Source organism: Adiantum capillus-veneris, chromosome 29 (genome assembly GCF_014529385.1).
Source record: "Adiantum capillus-veneris isolate H3 chromosome 29, ASM1452938v2, whole genome shotgun sequence".
Lineage (NCBI taxonomy): Eukaryota > Viridiplantae > Streptophyta > Polypodiopsida > Polypodiales > Pteridaceae > Adiantum > Adiantum capillus-veneris.
In genome coordinates, this window is record NC_140959.1 from 53,894,988 (window position 1) to 53,909,559 (window position 14,572).

Sequence of the window (14,572 nt, forward strand, 5' to 3'; positions counted from 1 at the left end):
CTGGCTGGTTTTGTTGCTTTATTTTCCAAGTGGCTGCCCACTTATTAAGTGTGCGGGCGGCATATTTTAAAATTGGTATGAACCTGCCCAAAAACTCAATAAAACCTTTTCAGTTTAAAACAATGCTTTTCACAACACTTCCAAGGCGTCCCTAGATGCAACCACATGCACGAATGCAATGCAAACATAGATTCCTCATGGGAAAGCGTCTGCTCTTCCCGGAAAACTCGTTCAAATTTTCCGCTTTTGGGAAGCCATCTTTATTCTTGTGCTTGCGTCTTTACGCGTATTCCTCTTTTCCAATTCGGATTTCCTCTCGACTATGGATATCCCCTTTCCGATGCACCCGTCACCCACCTTGTGACGCATCAGGAATACCCATCACCTAGTCCTTTCCTACCTAACTTACGGTACAATCTCCTTCACGATGCTCTATGTCACCCATCCTATGACGCATCAGAGATGTCCGTTCCTGGATGGTCGGATACTTCTTCCCGATGCTCCCTGTCACCCATCCGATGTGACGCATCATAATTACCCCTTCCTGGTGGCCTTACAGATATTCCCGTTTTCAATGCTTCCGTCATTACTTTGAATGACGCACTAGGAATACTCTGTACTCGGATGTCTCCAGTGAGAAAAACCCTCTCACTTAAAATTCCAATAATTGTTCCAAGCGAGAAAACCCTCTAACTTATAAATCCAATAATTCATTTAGAATTATTTTTTATGTCAGATAAAGCCAATTTAGCAACAGAAACCCTAACCGCTCTTTGTACTTTGACATTGATTTAATACATAAAGAAATACCGAAAGGGGCACCAGTCTTAGGGGCCAATATCTCTAGGCACGGAACTCCACCGGGCCAGTGCAAATCTATTGTGATCTATGAATTGTTTTGAAGTGGTTATTTGGTGCTGTGGTGATTGATTCTTGACTTGGAGTGTCCATGTCTATTACATTGCAGGTTTTAGGGTTAGGGTTTCCAGAATTAGGGTTTCAGCAGTTAGTTACAAGAAGTATCTCTCTACCCCTTTCAAGGTGGTAGCAATTTCGAGGTGACCCGTAAAAGGTGGACAGTGGCATTCGGTCATAACCTTTTCCCTCAACGGATGTGTAACGCACAACATGGTTTTCCTCATCAAGTAGCCATCCCGAATGGAATATCCCGCTACTATCTCCCCATTCTGTATCCGAGTGAAAATAACTGCAAAATCTGTATCCGTGGCATATTGATCGACCATATCCTCGAAGCTCCTATAATGTATCGCGGAAATAGCCAGAACCAACGGCTTCCGAGACAAAGCATCCGCCACCAAATTCTTCTGTCCCTGCACATGGACAATCTAGAAGTGAAACTGTGACAAGATGTTCGCCCACCGCATCTGCTTTTCCGATAGCTGCTTCTGTGACAAGAAGTAGCGTAAACTCTGATGGTCTATGAAGACAGTAAAATCCGTCGCAATTGCCACCAGAGAGACCTGAGGACCATCGGATAGATTTGATGCCAAGGTGTAGCCCACCAAATAGACCTCCCTACAGGGTTAGTGCGGCGCAACAAAAAGAGATTATGGACCAGGTTGAGGAGTTATTAGAGAAGGGGCTGATTCACCCTAGTTCTTCACCCTTTTGCTCCCCAGTGCTCCTAGTACAGAAGAAGGATGGCTCATGGCGCATGTGTATTGATTACCGTGCGTTGAATAAGAATACCATCAAAAATAGGTTACCTATTCCTAGAATTGATGATTTCTCGATCGTTTAGAGGGTGCTGCAATTTTCAGCGGGATAGACCTTAAGAGTGGGTACCATCAGATTCCTATAAGGCCAGAGGATGTGCACAAGACTGCGTTTAGAACGACATTTGGTCTTTCTGAGTTTCTAGTGATGCCGTTTGGCCTAACAAATGCTCCTGCCACGTTCAACAGAATGATGGACCGGATTTTCCGCTCGCATCAACAGTTTGTTGGAGCGTTCTTCGATGACATGATAGTGTATTCGAAGAATGAAGAGGAGCATAGGCGTCACTTGACCATTGTGTTCGAAGAGCTGTGCAGTCACAGGTTACTTGTCAATCCTAAGAAAAGTGAATTCTTCCTCGAAGAGATCCACTTTCTGGGCCACATAGTCTCAAAGGATGGTGTTAGAATGGATCCCGCAAAGGTCGAACCTATCAAGAAATGGCCAGACATGAAGACTGTGCACGATGTTAGAAGCTTCTTGGGATTGTGTTCCTACTATAGAAGGTTTATCAGAAATTTTGCAGAGATAGCATCGCCTCTTCACGCATTGCAAAAGAAAGAGGTCACTTTCAGATGGACCCAAAAAGAGATTTCAGCTTTTAGTCTCTTAAAGGAAAAGTTGACTTCAGATCCAGTTATTGTTTTGCCAGATCTCAGGAAGTCATTTGTGGTCCAGTGTGACGAGTGTGGCAGTAGCATCGGAGCAGTGCTAATGCAAGATGGACGGGTAGTAGCTTATGAAAGCCGAATTTTGCAAGGGCCAGAGAGGACTATGCAAGTCTAAAAGAAAGAGCTCTTGGCCGTGATTCATGCGCTTTCTAGTTGGAAGCACTACCTCTTAGGTGCTGATTTTGTTGTCCAAACAGATCATCAGACCTTGCGATACTTCTTGACACAATCAAAGTTATCCGAAAAGCATATGCGATGGGCAAACATTCTTTCCATGTTCCACTTCCAGATTATGCATGTGGAAGGCAAGAAGAATGTTGTGGCTGATGCATTATCAAGAAAGACACAAATTTCAGCTATGTCGATTCCTTATCATCATGAGTTAGATGACATGAAGGAACAGTATACTGCTGATGAAGATTTTGCAAGGATCTTTGAACAGTTACAAGAGGGGCAACATCACGAGCACTACCTCCTCAGAGATAGTTTTATGATGATGCATGGCAGACTTTGTGTCAATAGGCCACTGCGCCATAAGGTCATGGAAGAGAGTCATGTCCCACCGTATGCAGGGCATCCTGGCATTGAAACAACAGTTAAAGCGGTAGAGACATTCTCCTATTGGCCTACCTTGAGGAGAGATGTGGATGCCTTTGTGCAAGCATGCATAGTTTGCCAAAAGGTCAAGTTTGACAGGCAAAAGACACCAGGGTTGTTACAACCACTGCCGATTCCAGACAGGCCATGGGAAAGCATTGCTATGGACTTTATCTTTTGCTTTCTTAAGCTCAGCATGCGTTACTATGGGCCTTTTCAAGTGCTTGACAAGATCAGCGATGTGGCTTACAGGCTGAAATTGCTTGATGCGTGGAAGATTCATAATGCGTTTCACGTGAGTCTTCTAAGACCCTTCGTGGGTGATGTGCCAGAAGATATGCCAAATGAGGATCAGCCAGAAGTTGAGGAACTTGATGAGATCCTGGTACCAAAGCAAGTTTTGGCACATAAGGACAGAAAAGTTAAAGGACAAGTTGCAAGACGCTATTTGGTGAAGTTCAAGAACTATCCGCCTATGGATGCAAAGTGGATGGAAGAGCATGAACTGTCACAGTCACCGAATGTATTGCAGCTTTACCTTGAAGCCTTTGGGTTACAGCCTACTTATGCCCCAACCCAACTTGTGCAAAGGAGGGGTAATGATAGAGCTAGTACATCAAATGTACATATGAATTCAGTGTAATAGATGGAAATGACAAAAGTATGAAGGCCTCATTAAGTCATTTGTATCTATGTGTTATGACCTTTCTTGCGGATACATGCGATGATAAAAGAGTGTTAATAGCACAAGATCATCAGTGGCGTGTATTTATGGTATGCAATCGAGGACGTTTGCGATTTCAAGAGGGGGGTATGTCACGGGGACGTGGCAACTGTTAACTATGTCACGAGGACTTGGCAAATGCTAACTTTAGTTGTTGGTTTCTTTCCAAGGGGTTTTGTTTTATTTTTGAGACCCTCTTCTTGAAGTAGCAAACGGTCGGACATTGCATGGCAATGTGAACGGTAGTTTCACCTGCAGATGGGTAGTGGTCGGCACTGGAATTCGTATGGTAAGAGGATGTCTAGGCTCAGAGCAAGATCATATAGGTCCCCCCGTCGCACTTAGCAAGTTGGTGGATACTAGGAAGTGAACTCAATAAAGGCCTAAAGTCAAGGTGTGACTACCAAGTGAAAGTATCCGATAGTTGGGCCACATTGCATTTTTGGATGCAGTCCCAATGAGGATAGATGGTCAGAAGACCAGTGGGAGCCCAACGGAAGCATCTCCTAAAATTATTTTGGGCCGAGAAATGTGTTCACGTCATTACCTCCGGTATGACTAGGGGAACATTTTACAACTCTGCTGCGAAGTCAACTGGGCAACCGTCAGGATATTTTTAAGCGACGAACCCGAAACGGGAAATGCTTGTAAATGCGCCAAGTGTCACATTTTTGTGCACTTTCCAATGCAAGGAGGAGTTGGCGCTGAATTTAGAGAAGGGAGGCTCCTTTGCAACACTCTGTCATAGGTTAAGAGCTATGGAGTGCTTCCTTTCCCTCTTATGTACAGTGCGGTGCCAAGAGTGATGCCCAGCACGCTACGCACTGCCCTCTCTCTCTCCCCTACGAGCAGTATGTTATGCCCCACTAGTGGGCTTTTCATTTGACCAATGTACAGTTATGTGGGTTCATGCGCGATTGCCGAGGCAAGAGCCTCTTGCACAGGTACTGGATTAGCTAGCGGCTAATCCCCCGCAGGTAAAGGTGAATTCGGAGAGGTTTCACGCCAGAAATCTCGTCCGATTCAAAGGGCAAGTAGCCCTAAAAGTGCGGGAGCTCGAGGTCTTGCTACAGATGCGACCGGCACGCGAAACGGAGCCCAAAACAGGGAATTACAGCCTGCTGTGTATTTTTGCAGGTTTAGGGTTTCGGCCCTAAACGGACCCTAATACCCCCAGGAGGTTCGGGGACGCGAGGGGACCGCTGTACAGGTGAACTGGCGCATTTTCGGGGCAGAAAACAGAGAATTCAGCGTGCTGCAGATTCTCGCCAGGTTTTGCAAAGTGTCCGTATGCGTCGGGAAAGTCACCTATTGCGTGGGGATACTGACTGTGAAGCGTCCTAGTACAGTTATGCTGCCGAAATCGGGCCAGAACAGGTGTTTCTTAGCCTAGATTGTGTGGGGCAGCTTGTAGGAGAACACAAGTTTTATTCCCTCTGTTAAAGAATAAAGAAATACCGAAAGGGGCGCCAATTTTGGGGCCTACATGTTGTCGGCGTCTGCTCGGAGCATTCTAGCTCCCGAGCCGTGTGTGTACTTAGGTGTTAATCCTCGTTACAGGTTACCTTTGCAAAGTACTCTGTGTGTGTCTAAAGTAAAGAATTTCAGGTGAAAGCGGTTTCACCTGTAGTCGGTCAAGAATATCATCGATCCTAGGAATCGGAAATCTGTTCTTGATGGTGATTTTGTTGAGTGCTCTATAATCGATGCACATTCTCCAGGATCCGTCTTTCTTCAAATCCAACAACACTGGAGAGCAATACGGTGAAGTACTAGGCTGGACAAGACCCTTTTCCAAGAGGTCTTTCACTTGGTTCATAATTTCTTCGTTCTGGGCTCGGCTCACACGGTAAGGTGGCCGGTTCGCTGGTGTGCTTCCAGGTATCAGATCAATGGTATGATCCTCAAGACGAGCGGGTGGTAACTCGCCTTGCAGGCCCTCTGAAAAGCAATCGGCATGAGTGTGGAGAAAATCCTGGCGTTTTTTATCAAGTTCACACATATTTGTCCTATGCTCATCAGTCAACTCTCTCAAAAAGATCGAGTAAACAAGCAGACTGAATTTTATTAATTTTGAAACGGCCGAAGCCGATACAATAGGGACAGACTCGCCCTTAAGTTTCACATCAAGTACAATGGTTCGCCCTTTTTCTGTAGTCAAAGTCGCTTTTCTCGCCCGATAGTCGACCACGGTGTTGTTCTTATGGTACCAGGGAATTCTCAGGAGGACATCACAACCTTCCAAGGGCATTATGTAGAAGTCCTCGTGTCCCAAATACCCCTGACAATGCAACCGAAGTTTGCCAATGACAGGTGTAATGGCTAAGTCACTTCCGGGTGCGGGGTGCCGCTAGAACTGCCTCTGCTAGTGGTCCCATCCAATCGGGAGTGATCTCAAGCTGCGCCGCCAATTCAGGTGAAATGAAGTTGGCCTTGACTCCTCCATCAAAGAAAATCAGGGCTTCTTGGTCTTTCACTTTGCCCCAAGCTCGGCAAAGTTATGTACTCTCATCAATCGTGCTTGGATCAGTACCCATGCAATCCGGAACCAGTCCTACTTTCATCTTGCCTTTTCGTCCACGTTCCTCAGCTGCTTTCGAACCCTCAAGCCTGTCTTCATCCTTGTTGTTATGTTCTTTCGGTGCCTTTTTAGGGCACTTTGCGGAGATATGCCCAGTTTCCCCACATCCAAAGCACTTCCCCTCTTTGATGTAGAGAGCTCTCTCCCGAAGAGTAAGCTTGGGTCGCGCATCCTTTTCTTACTTTTCTGGGTTGCTCTTCTTCTTTCTACTTTCATTGTTCGAAGTCTGTTCGTTCCTCTGCGTCATGATTTCATATGTGGGGTAGGTCAAACTGCCTGAGTGAATGGCAAAACCCCGTTTCGCATGACTCATCAATTCCTGAACGCAATCTGACTTTTGCTCTAAGCAGTGATTCGGATCTCTGTAGGAAGTCCCAAGGTAAACCGCTCAATCTGCTCTTTGAAGGAGATCTTCTTAAATGAAGAGGCTAGTAGAAAAGAGCTCCAGAATCTCTCGCAATATGCGTCCAAAGAATCTCTCTTGGTCATCCGAAGATGGTTCCAAGCAGTTCGTATGTCGCGTTCGTACTCCCGAGTCAACCAGGAAGAAATAAAAAGCCTTTTAAATTTCAGCCATTTAACTGGCGCTTTCTTGTTCAATAGAAGCGTGGACCACCGAGTTTGAGCATTTTCCCTGAAGTAAGAAGTAGCCCTCCGAATCTTGGAGTGCTCTAAGTAACGCCCTCCAGAGAAATCCATGTCAAACTGCAGTATGAAGGCCAAAGCCTTCGAAGCATCTCGAAAACCAGAAAACGTGTCAAATTCAATTGACTGTCCACCTTCTTTGAACTCTCGGCCTTTCTTGCTTTTATCTTCCAGAAAGTCATACTGGCTGGCTTTGTAAAAGTTCTTCTTCCTTGCATAAAATCTGCTGTCATCGGAGTCCGAACTATCCGAAGACAAGTCCTCTGTAGAACTATCCGAAACTGGGCGAGATTTAGACTTCTTTGCCTTTTTCTTGCCCTTTCCGAAGCGTTGCTTTTTGCTTCGCTTTTCGCCTTTTCTATCTTCTTCGCTTGAATCGGAAGAGCTAGAAGAACTCGAAGAAGAAGAAGAAGAACTAGGTAATCCTTCAAACCGCACACGCTTCTTTTGCTTTCTTGCCGAGGCAAAAGTAGATTGACAACCCAAGTAACCCGGGAAGTCAGTTCCTTTCTTCTGCTTTTTGTCGTGCTTTTCAGTTTTGTTCTGCGCGTCAAAAAGCTGAGAAATCCATGCATCAAACACCTCTTCTAATTCTTGCTCAGTAAACATCCTTGGAGTAGGAGGTTTCTTGAGTACCGGTTTGGGGGGTGGTTCTGTGATTTGCTGCCACTGTGCATACACCTCGTCGAAGGAGGTCTGGGTCATAAATTTTGCAAATTTCCGGCATCATCTTTCCTGCATCGTCGATCAATCGTCCACGCTCCATCTCTTCAAGCTCCGCCGGAGTAGGCCGAGGCAGGCCGTACTCCTCGCGTGAATCTTCTTCGTGATCTCTTCCCGCATCTCCGAATGCAGAGGAAGTCGACTGATCTCTGTCTGAAGCCATAAGTGCCGCGTAAAAAGGATCTGATTTCCCGGTAAAAGAGAAATTGGTTGCGCTCTGATACCATTGTAACAGACTTGGACACTCCAAGTCGAGAATCTATCGCGACACCACAAGAATTCACTTCAAAACAGTTCACAGTTCAAAATTGATTCGACACTGGCCCGCGGAGTTCCATGCCTAGAGATATTGGCCCCAAAGACTGGCGCCCCTTTCGGTATTTCTGTTTGTATTAATCTGCAACTCTAAAGTACAAGGGATTGGTTGGGACTCGCTCTCAGACTCTCCGTCCAGATGCTCTAAGAAGTTAGAGCCCAAGCAACTATTATATAGGTTTACGAGGGATGCTAAAAAGCAGGGCCCCAAAAGCTTGAAAATCAAAAGCCTGTTCTCTCTCTCACAAGCTCTCTTGAGCAAATAAAGCAAAAGCTCTCTCTCTCTTTCTCAGCTGCCTTGCGTAGCCAAAAAGCAGCCCAAAATCTGCCAGCAATTTCCGTACGCAGTTCTGCCACGTCAGTTGTACAGATTTCCGTGATCTGCACCGCAAAACACGGAACTGTCCGTACGGTCCACTGCCACGTGTCACTGCAGCCAGCAGCCAGGGCGGGAGTGTGTGTGCGTAGTGGGCAGCCATGTGTGTACAGCAGCCACGTCACCAGTTTGACAACACGGCCTGGCGTAGTTCCGTGCGAAGAGAGATTGGCCCCAAAGACTAGCACCCCTTTCGGTATTTCTTTTATATTAATCTTTGAGCAAAGTACAACAGCCCGCAAGTGCTCGCTCTCAGACTCTGCGTCCAAATGCCCTGAGAAGTGAGCCCCTTGGGTCACTTATAAAGGCTCCAAGGGTTGCTAAAAGCAGAGCCCCAAAAGCATTAAACTCAAAAGCAAGATTCAGCAGCCAGCGTAAAACGTGGAAAATCGGTACAACTGCCACGTCAACCAGACAGTGCGTTTTCTGGGCGTCCGTACGGTCTGCCACATCAGCCAATCAACGTACTTTCAGGGCGTCCGTACAGTCAGCAACGTCATCACTTTGTGAGTGTCCGGGTTGCACTGCCACGTCATAAGTTTGTGACACGCAGATTACTACTTCTGGCCTTCGTGGAGTCTTACACAGCTTAGCCACCTGGCCACACTCGGTTACAGGTTCATGCATTGACAGGCTTCTGATCGTTCTCATGATGGTTTTTGGGCTTCCACATTTTCTCTAGACGGTTTAACTACAGACACCACAGATCCTATTGGGCAGGACACTTGCAGGTCTATTGGCTCTTCTTTTACGACAAGGAGTTGTTTTCACACTCAGTTCGGGACCTTCACACAGTATCTTCACCATGTATCGATGGAGTACAGCAGCTTGCTACACTACTAGTGACGGCATCGCACCATGGAGATTTCTTGGCGGTCGTGACACCCCAGACTGCTACTACACTCGCGGAGTTCACCGAAGTATTGTCTTTCAGTGGACATCGCAGCAGACATCTTCATCACTTGCCTCACATCTTCGGCTTCACGCAGTTTGTTCAGCATCAGGTGCTGAGAGGGGGTGTTAAGACTTACACGGTTCTACTGCTTCAGAGGTCTAGGGCATACTTGTACGGCTAGTATGTCTCCGGGCTGGCCACCCATAGTCTAGGTTGTACCTGATCCGGCCGCCCACTTTGTCTGTCCGCATATATTTCCATATATCATTATTTTCTTGTTGGGTTGTTGGGGAATTTTCCAGGCTTTGCCCTACCTCCCCTTGGGCACCTATATAAGGGGCCAGGGGGTACCCACTTCCACATCTCATCACACAGAGATCATCTGGTCATTGTGTATTTACTATTGAGTCTTCTGCTCATGGTAGTCACGGGGGGCTGATCGCCCCCTCTTCACCATATATAGCGTTTGTGGTCTACTGCCTCTCTCTCTCTCTCTCTCTCTCTCTCTCTCTCTCTCTCTCTCTTCCGCACACACACACTCTCACAAAGATCTGGGTTTTACACTTCCACAAATCCTTTATTTCTTTTCTTTGCATTAGGGATTCCCTTTTGCTTTAATGGTGGTTCCTTTTACTTTTCCCCGAAGAGAAGGAATGAGAGAGGGTGGTAGAGATGTGCAAGCGAGGGGGGGGCGGGGGGCGGGGGGAGGGGGGAGAGAGAGAGAGAGAGGGGGTCCCAACCAAAGGGCGTCCCACACCGTAGCCGATGTGGTATTTGCTTTAGATTGTGTAAATAGAATGTACACACATGCAATACCTCAAGTGAAGACTCTACTGACTCGAAGTGGATGTCGCCACCGTAACCATAGTTACAGGGGACGGAGGGGACGGACCCTAGGGACGGGGGACGCCCACTTCTGGGACGGGGACGGGTGGGGACGGCAGGGGACGGACAGAAAAATGGCTGCCAAGTGGGAACGCAAGCAAAACGTCCCGGGGACGGCAGGGAACAGCAGGGGACGGAGGGGACGGCAGGGGACGGCAGGGGATGGGAGGGGACTTTTTTTTTAATTTGAAAACCTGATCATTTCTAGAGGCTAGTTTCTCTCTAATAGCCATATGTTTAAACTTTGAAGCACCCCAATGGCTATAAAAGCCACCCTTTGGGTCCTCATTTCTCGATGTTTTATTAGCACATTTGCGTCTATATGACTCATGTTCTTTGGTCTATTTAGTGTAAATTTGTGGTCAAAGTGATGCTCTATGTGTGTGACATGTATATAGGTCAAAAAATGCCAAAAAACTCTAAATTTTTTTTTGCCGTCCCGACCCCTGTCCCCATTTCCTGATTTTTGCCGTCCTTTCCCCGTCCCCGTCCCCGTTCCTGACCCCGACCCGCCGTCCCATGTAACTATGACCGTAACTCCTCAAGAGGAGGCACCTCCGGGCTAATTTGATGCACCTTTGGATCCTTCTTGATGTGGGATTGCGGATGGCCACCAAGGGGTAGATCTGGGGCAAAATTATGCTCCCAATGTGAGAGGAAAGAAGGGCTGAAAACGAGATCTCGATGATGCCGATGATGGACAGCAATGGAAACACTCGATGAGGCAAGGGAATGGCCAAGAAGAGGCTCAATGGGCTGCCGAAGTACCGGACCGCAATGGGGATGGCTAGCGGCTGCAGATCCGAGCCACCAGTAAGGGAAGGGCTGAAAACTGAAAAGGCTAGGGCTGATCTGCAGGAAAAAGTCACGATAGGGTTGAAATCTGAAAACCCTAGCTGATCTCTGCCAAAACGCTGATGGCTGGCTGCAGAAAAAATTAAGGCTGAATGCTCAAAAACGTTGGCTGCCCTTAGCGCTATCTCCACTTGTGTTCGAACACTAGGTTGGATGCTCCCTTTATAGGTGAGATTTACAGGTTATAAACTTGTTTAGGTTACGTTAGGGCAAACTGTCCACCAACCCAACAAACTAAATCATTAAATGATTTAATTTATAAGTTTTTAACCGGGGCTAAGTTTCGGGTGAAACTGTTACATATCTGTCGATCTCGGAATCAGATTGATGCGGGGAACGGCTCGTTGGATTCCTCTGACCTAAAACTTCATGCACGTCATGCCAAATGCCCACTGTAGTGTACTAACATCTGTCAAAACGCTTGTGCAAACAATTTATGCAAGAGGGTTCTAAAACTGGAAAATTGGCTCTAGGAGTGGATGAAGCATGTGCACGCGAGAGAGAGAGAGAGAGAGAGAGAGAGAGAGAGAGAGATCTTGGCCAAAAATAACTACTAGAAGGGAGCGCCCTGTTTTTGCTGCCTTTTTTATTTGCGGTATGAACCTGTTAAAAACTATGTAAAACCTTATAAGCTGAGACCAATGCTTACACACTCACAACCCAAGCGTCCTTGGATACAGTCTCATGCACAAATGTAATGCGAACATAGACTCCTTTACAGGAAAGCATTTGCTTTGCGAAAAGCAACTCGCTTTTTCAGAAAGCAACTGCATTTCCTCAAAGCATACTCTGAACCCATCTTCATTCAAGTGCTTGTCTCATCTCTAGTGCACAATTCTAACTCAGTTCGGAATACCTCCTGTCTATGGAATATTCCCTTTTCGATGCTCCCGCCACCCACCCCTTGACTCATCAGGATGGCAACATAAGATGCAATGAAGTCGAGAACTGGCTCGTGATCCGGTGGACACCGACTCCGATCTAGAACATCTGCAATGCTACATACAAGAACAAGGCACCTCTGGAGAAGAGAGATCACAGAGGTGGAAAGAGACGGGACATCTGAGAATAAGAGAGAGAGAGATCTCGGAAAGGCTCTCCATGCTAATAACAAGCTGCTCATACAATTGACCAAGGGTGGTCCAGTATAGATCTGCCATGCCCAATGGATAGACCTGAGGTACACTTAACTGCGACTACTATTGAGACTGCCAACTGATCCTGCACACTAGACCACTGAGACGATGTTGCTGAAACGGCAGCATAAACTTATAACTTATAAACGGAAGCATAAACTTATAACTTTAAAATTAGTCTAACTTTTCTTTTGAGATTCCACACAAAAAGAAAGTATGACACAAAAGACAGACACGGCATTAGGGACCAGAAGATGGGTTGGTCCTCTCCCCCCCTTGAAGGAGTTTTTCTTATTACTTCTAAACAATTACAAGAAAAATAAATCCGAAACAGCATACGCTACTCATATCCCAAATACTACTCTGAAGCATAAGAATGCATGAATTTCATAAGCTGAAATTTTTCATACATGTAGCCGTGAATGGCTAAGTCTGCTTTGCACTAAGATTTTTCTAGGCGGGAAATGCTTCTGTTGTTATTCACTCGCGTAGGGAGTACCCACACGAGTTCTCTTTAGCTAAAATTTGCTTTTGGGCTCAGTCGGAGTGCTGAAATTTGTGTGGACAGCCGGTTTTGCGCTTGTCTGAGTGCGTGTATTCCCCGCAGGGACGCACACAAGCTCTGCGGGCTGCCTTACACCTTTCATGCGTGCTCCGTGGTCTCTACGCGCTCTTCACGAACGCGGGAGCAGCCAAATCATTAGAGAGAGAGAGAGAGAAAGAGAGAGAGGAGGGGGGGGGGGGGGGGGGCTGAAGTGAGAGCTTCGCCGAGAAGCTCTGTGTGTGTGCATCTGGCGTGCATGCAAGAGAGAGAGAGAGAGAGAGAGAGAGAGAGAGATTTGGAAATTCAAGTGAACCGATCCCTGGAATACATACAGTACGTACTATGTACCCTACATATGGTATGAAAACAAGGAACAGGGTACACAAATGGTTGCAACCATCAACCATGCACTTCAGACCCTTTGCTATCTACAAAGGAACTTCAAATGAGCGAATGTAAATTTCAGGCTTGCAGCTCACGATCCACTTTCTGAGATCATGCCAGAAAGCCACATTGACTCCTCTTTCCTTTAGATCATTATCTCATTTTCCGGACAAGTGTAAGGATTCCTCATTGCAAATCTGCTCTTGTAAAACCTTTTGCTAGGTGAAGGACCAGGCTGGAGTCTTTACATTTACGGGTGTGAAGGAGGCATAAGGATTATTAGAAACCCGTAATAAAATTCAAATAAAGCACTTGGTCCCTCTCTCTCTCAGAGTTAAGACAACTTTGATAAAATCTTTGACAGCCATTGTCGAGATCAGATTAGTACCAGCTTTACTATCCCCTTACCAAACTCCTCCACAGGCATGATGATAAAAGAATGGCACATTTGCAATTGAGTCCATGCATGATTGAATTTCAAGGCAAGCTTTCAAATTTAGTGGAGCAATTATCTTAAGATATGAGAATGTCATCCTCAATCCAAATTCAATGTTTTTTTTCATAAAGGCTTCAAGGTAACATCAAAAGCAGAAAATGAAGTGAGAAAACGCATACTCAATCACTGCAGAATCCCCCCGAGTTCGAACATCCTCTACTATGGGGCTCACCTGATTTGCAGAAGAAACCATTAATTATAAGAGAGAGAGAAACACGAGAGGAAAACAAAACACAGAAAATTACTATTTGAAAGATTGATGAAAAATCTATGCGCGGGCGCTCTCTGAGGCTTCTCAGTTCGGTATCATTGAGTTCAGAAAGCTTGTAAGTCTTCATGCCAAGTTCAAGCGAGACTGCAGCTGAAAGAAACATGCATACAACACTCAGTTTTCAGTAACAGAGTTTTCCTGCTTTCTGCATCGAAGAGCTTGAGGAAAAATTACCCATGATTCTGTTCGAGAAGAACTTGAAACAGATGCGCTTCTGCGTAGGGGCAAAGTGGGGCCAATGGAGGCGCAAGGGGATTGAATTCTGAGAGCCGAAGGTCAGTCGACAGTAAGGAGGAGGCTTCAATGGCGATGAAGAGGAAAGCGAGAAAATCGTCGAGGAGGTTGATGCACAAGTACTCGAGAGCAACTCCGAGGATACCATTGTTCCGAGCATGTGCGCATCCTCCGCACTATTTGGCACGAGTGTTTTCAAATGGGATCGACTGCGGAGGTCATTCATTATTGTAAATTCGGGCAATCGTGTAAATTTGGGACACTAGGTAAATTCGGGTCCGCATCTTGAGCTTTGAACCCACGGTCTCCCCCGTACGATGCATGTGATCTAACCACCACATCCGCATGCGTTCACTGAAATATGTGGCATTTCAATGGCACATATGTAAATGCGGGTCGGCTAGTAAATTCGGGGTGCGCGATCTTGTACGTCCGATCGCACGTCCCACAATGCACGCGCCTCACCATTTTTACCTCCACCCTTGATCCCATTTGAATATGCC

General features: G+C 46.3%; 1 protein-coding gene across 1 annotated transcript in view; it reads right to left on the reverse strand.

Moving 5' to 3' along the window:
- Positions 1 to 14,274, reverse strand: part of HDH (histidinol dehydrogenase) — an 86,425-nt gene extending 72,151 nt beyond the window's left edge. The window contains exons 1-3 of the mRNA XM_086505633.1: positions 14,010 to 14,274; positions 13,810 to 13,925; positions 13,684 to 13,736 (exon numbers count right to left, since the gene is read on the reverse strand). Of these exons, the coding sequence (XP_086361759.1) occupies positions 13,684 to 13,736; positions 13,810 to 13,925; positions 14,010 to 14,229 (389 nt within the window). The 5' untranslated portion in view covers positions 14,230 to 14,274. The remainder of the gene's footprint in view (positions 1 to 13,683; positions 13,737 to 13,809; positions 13,926 to 14,009) is intronic.
- Positions 14,275 to 14,572: the final 298 nt, after the last annotated feature.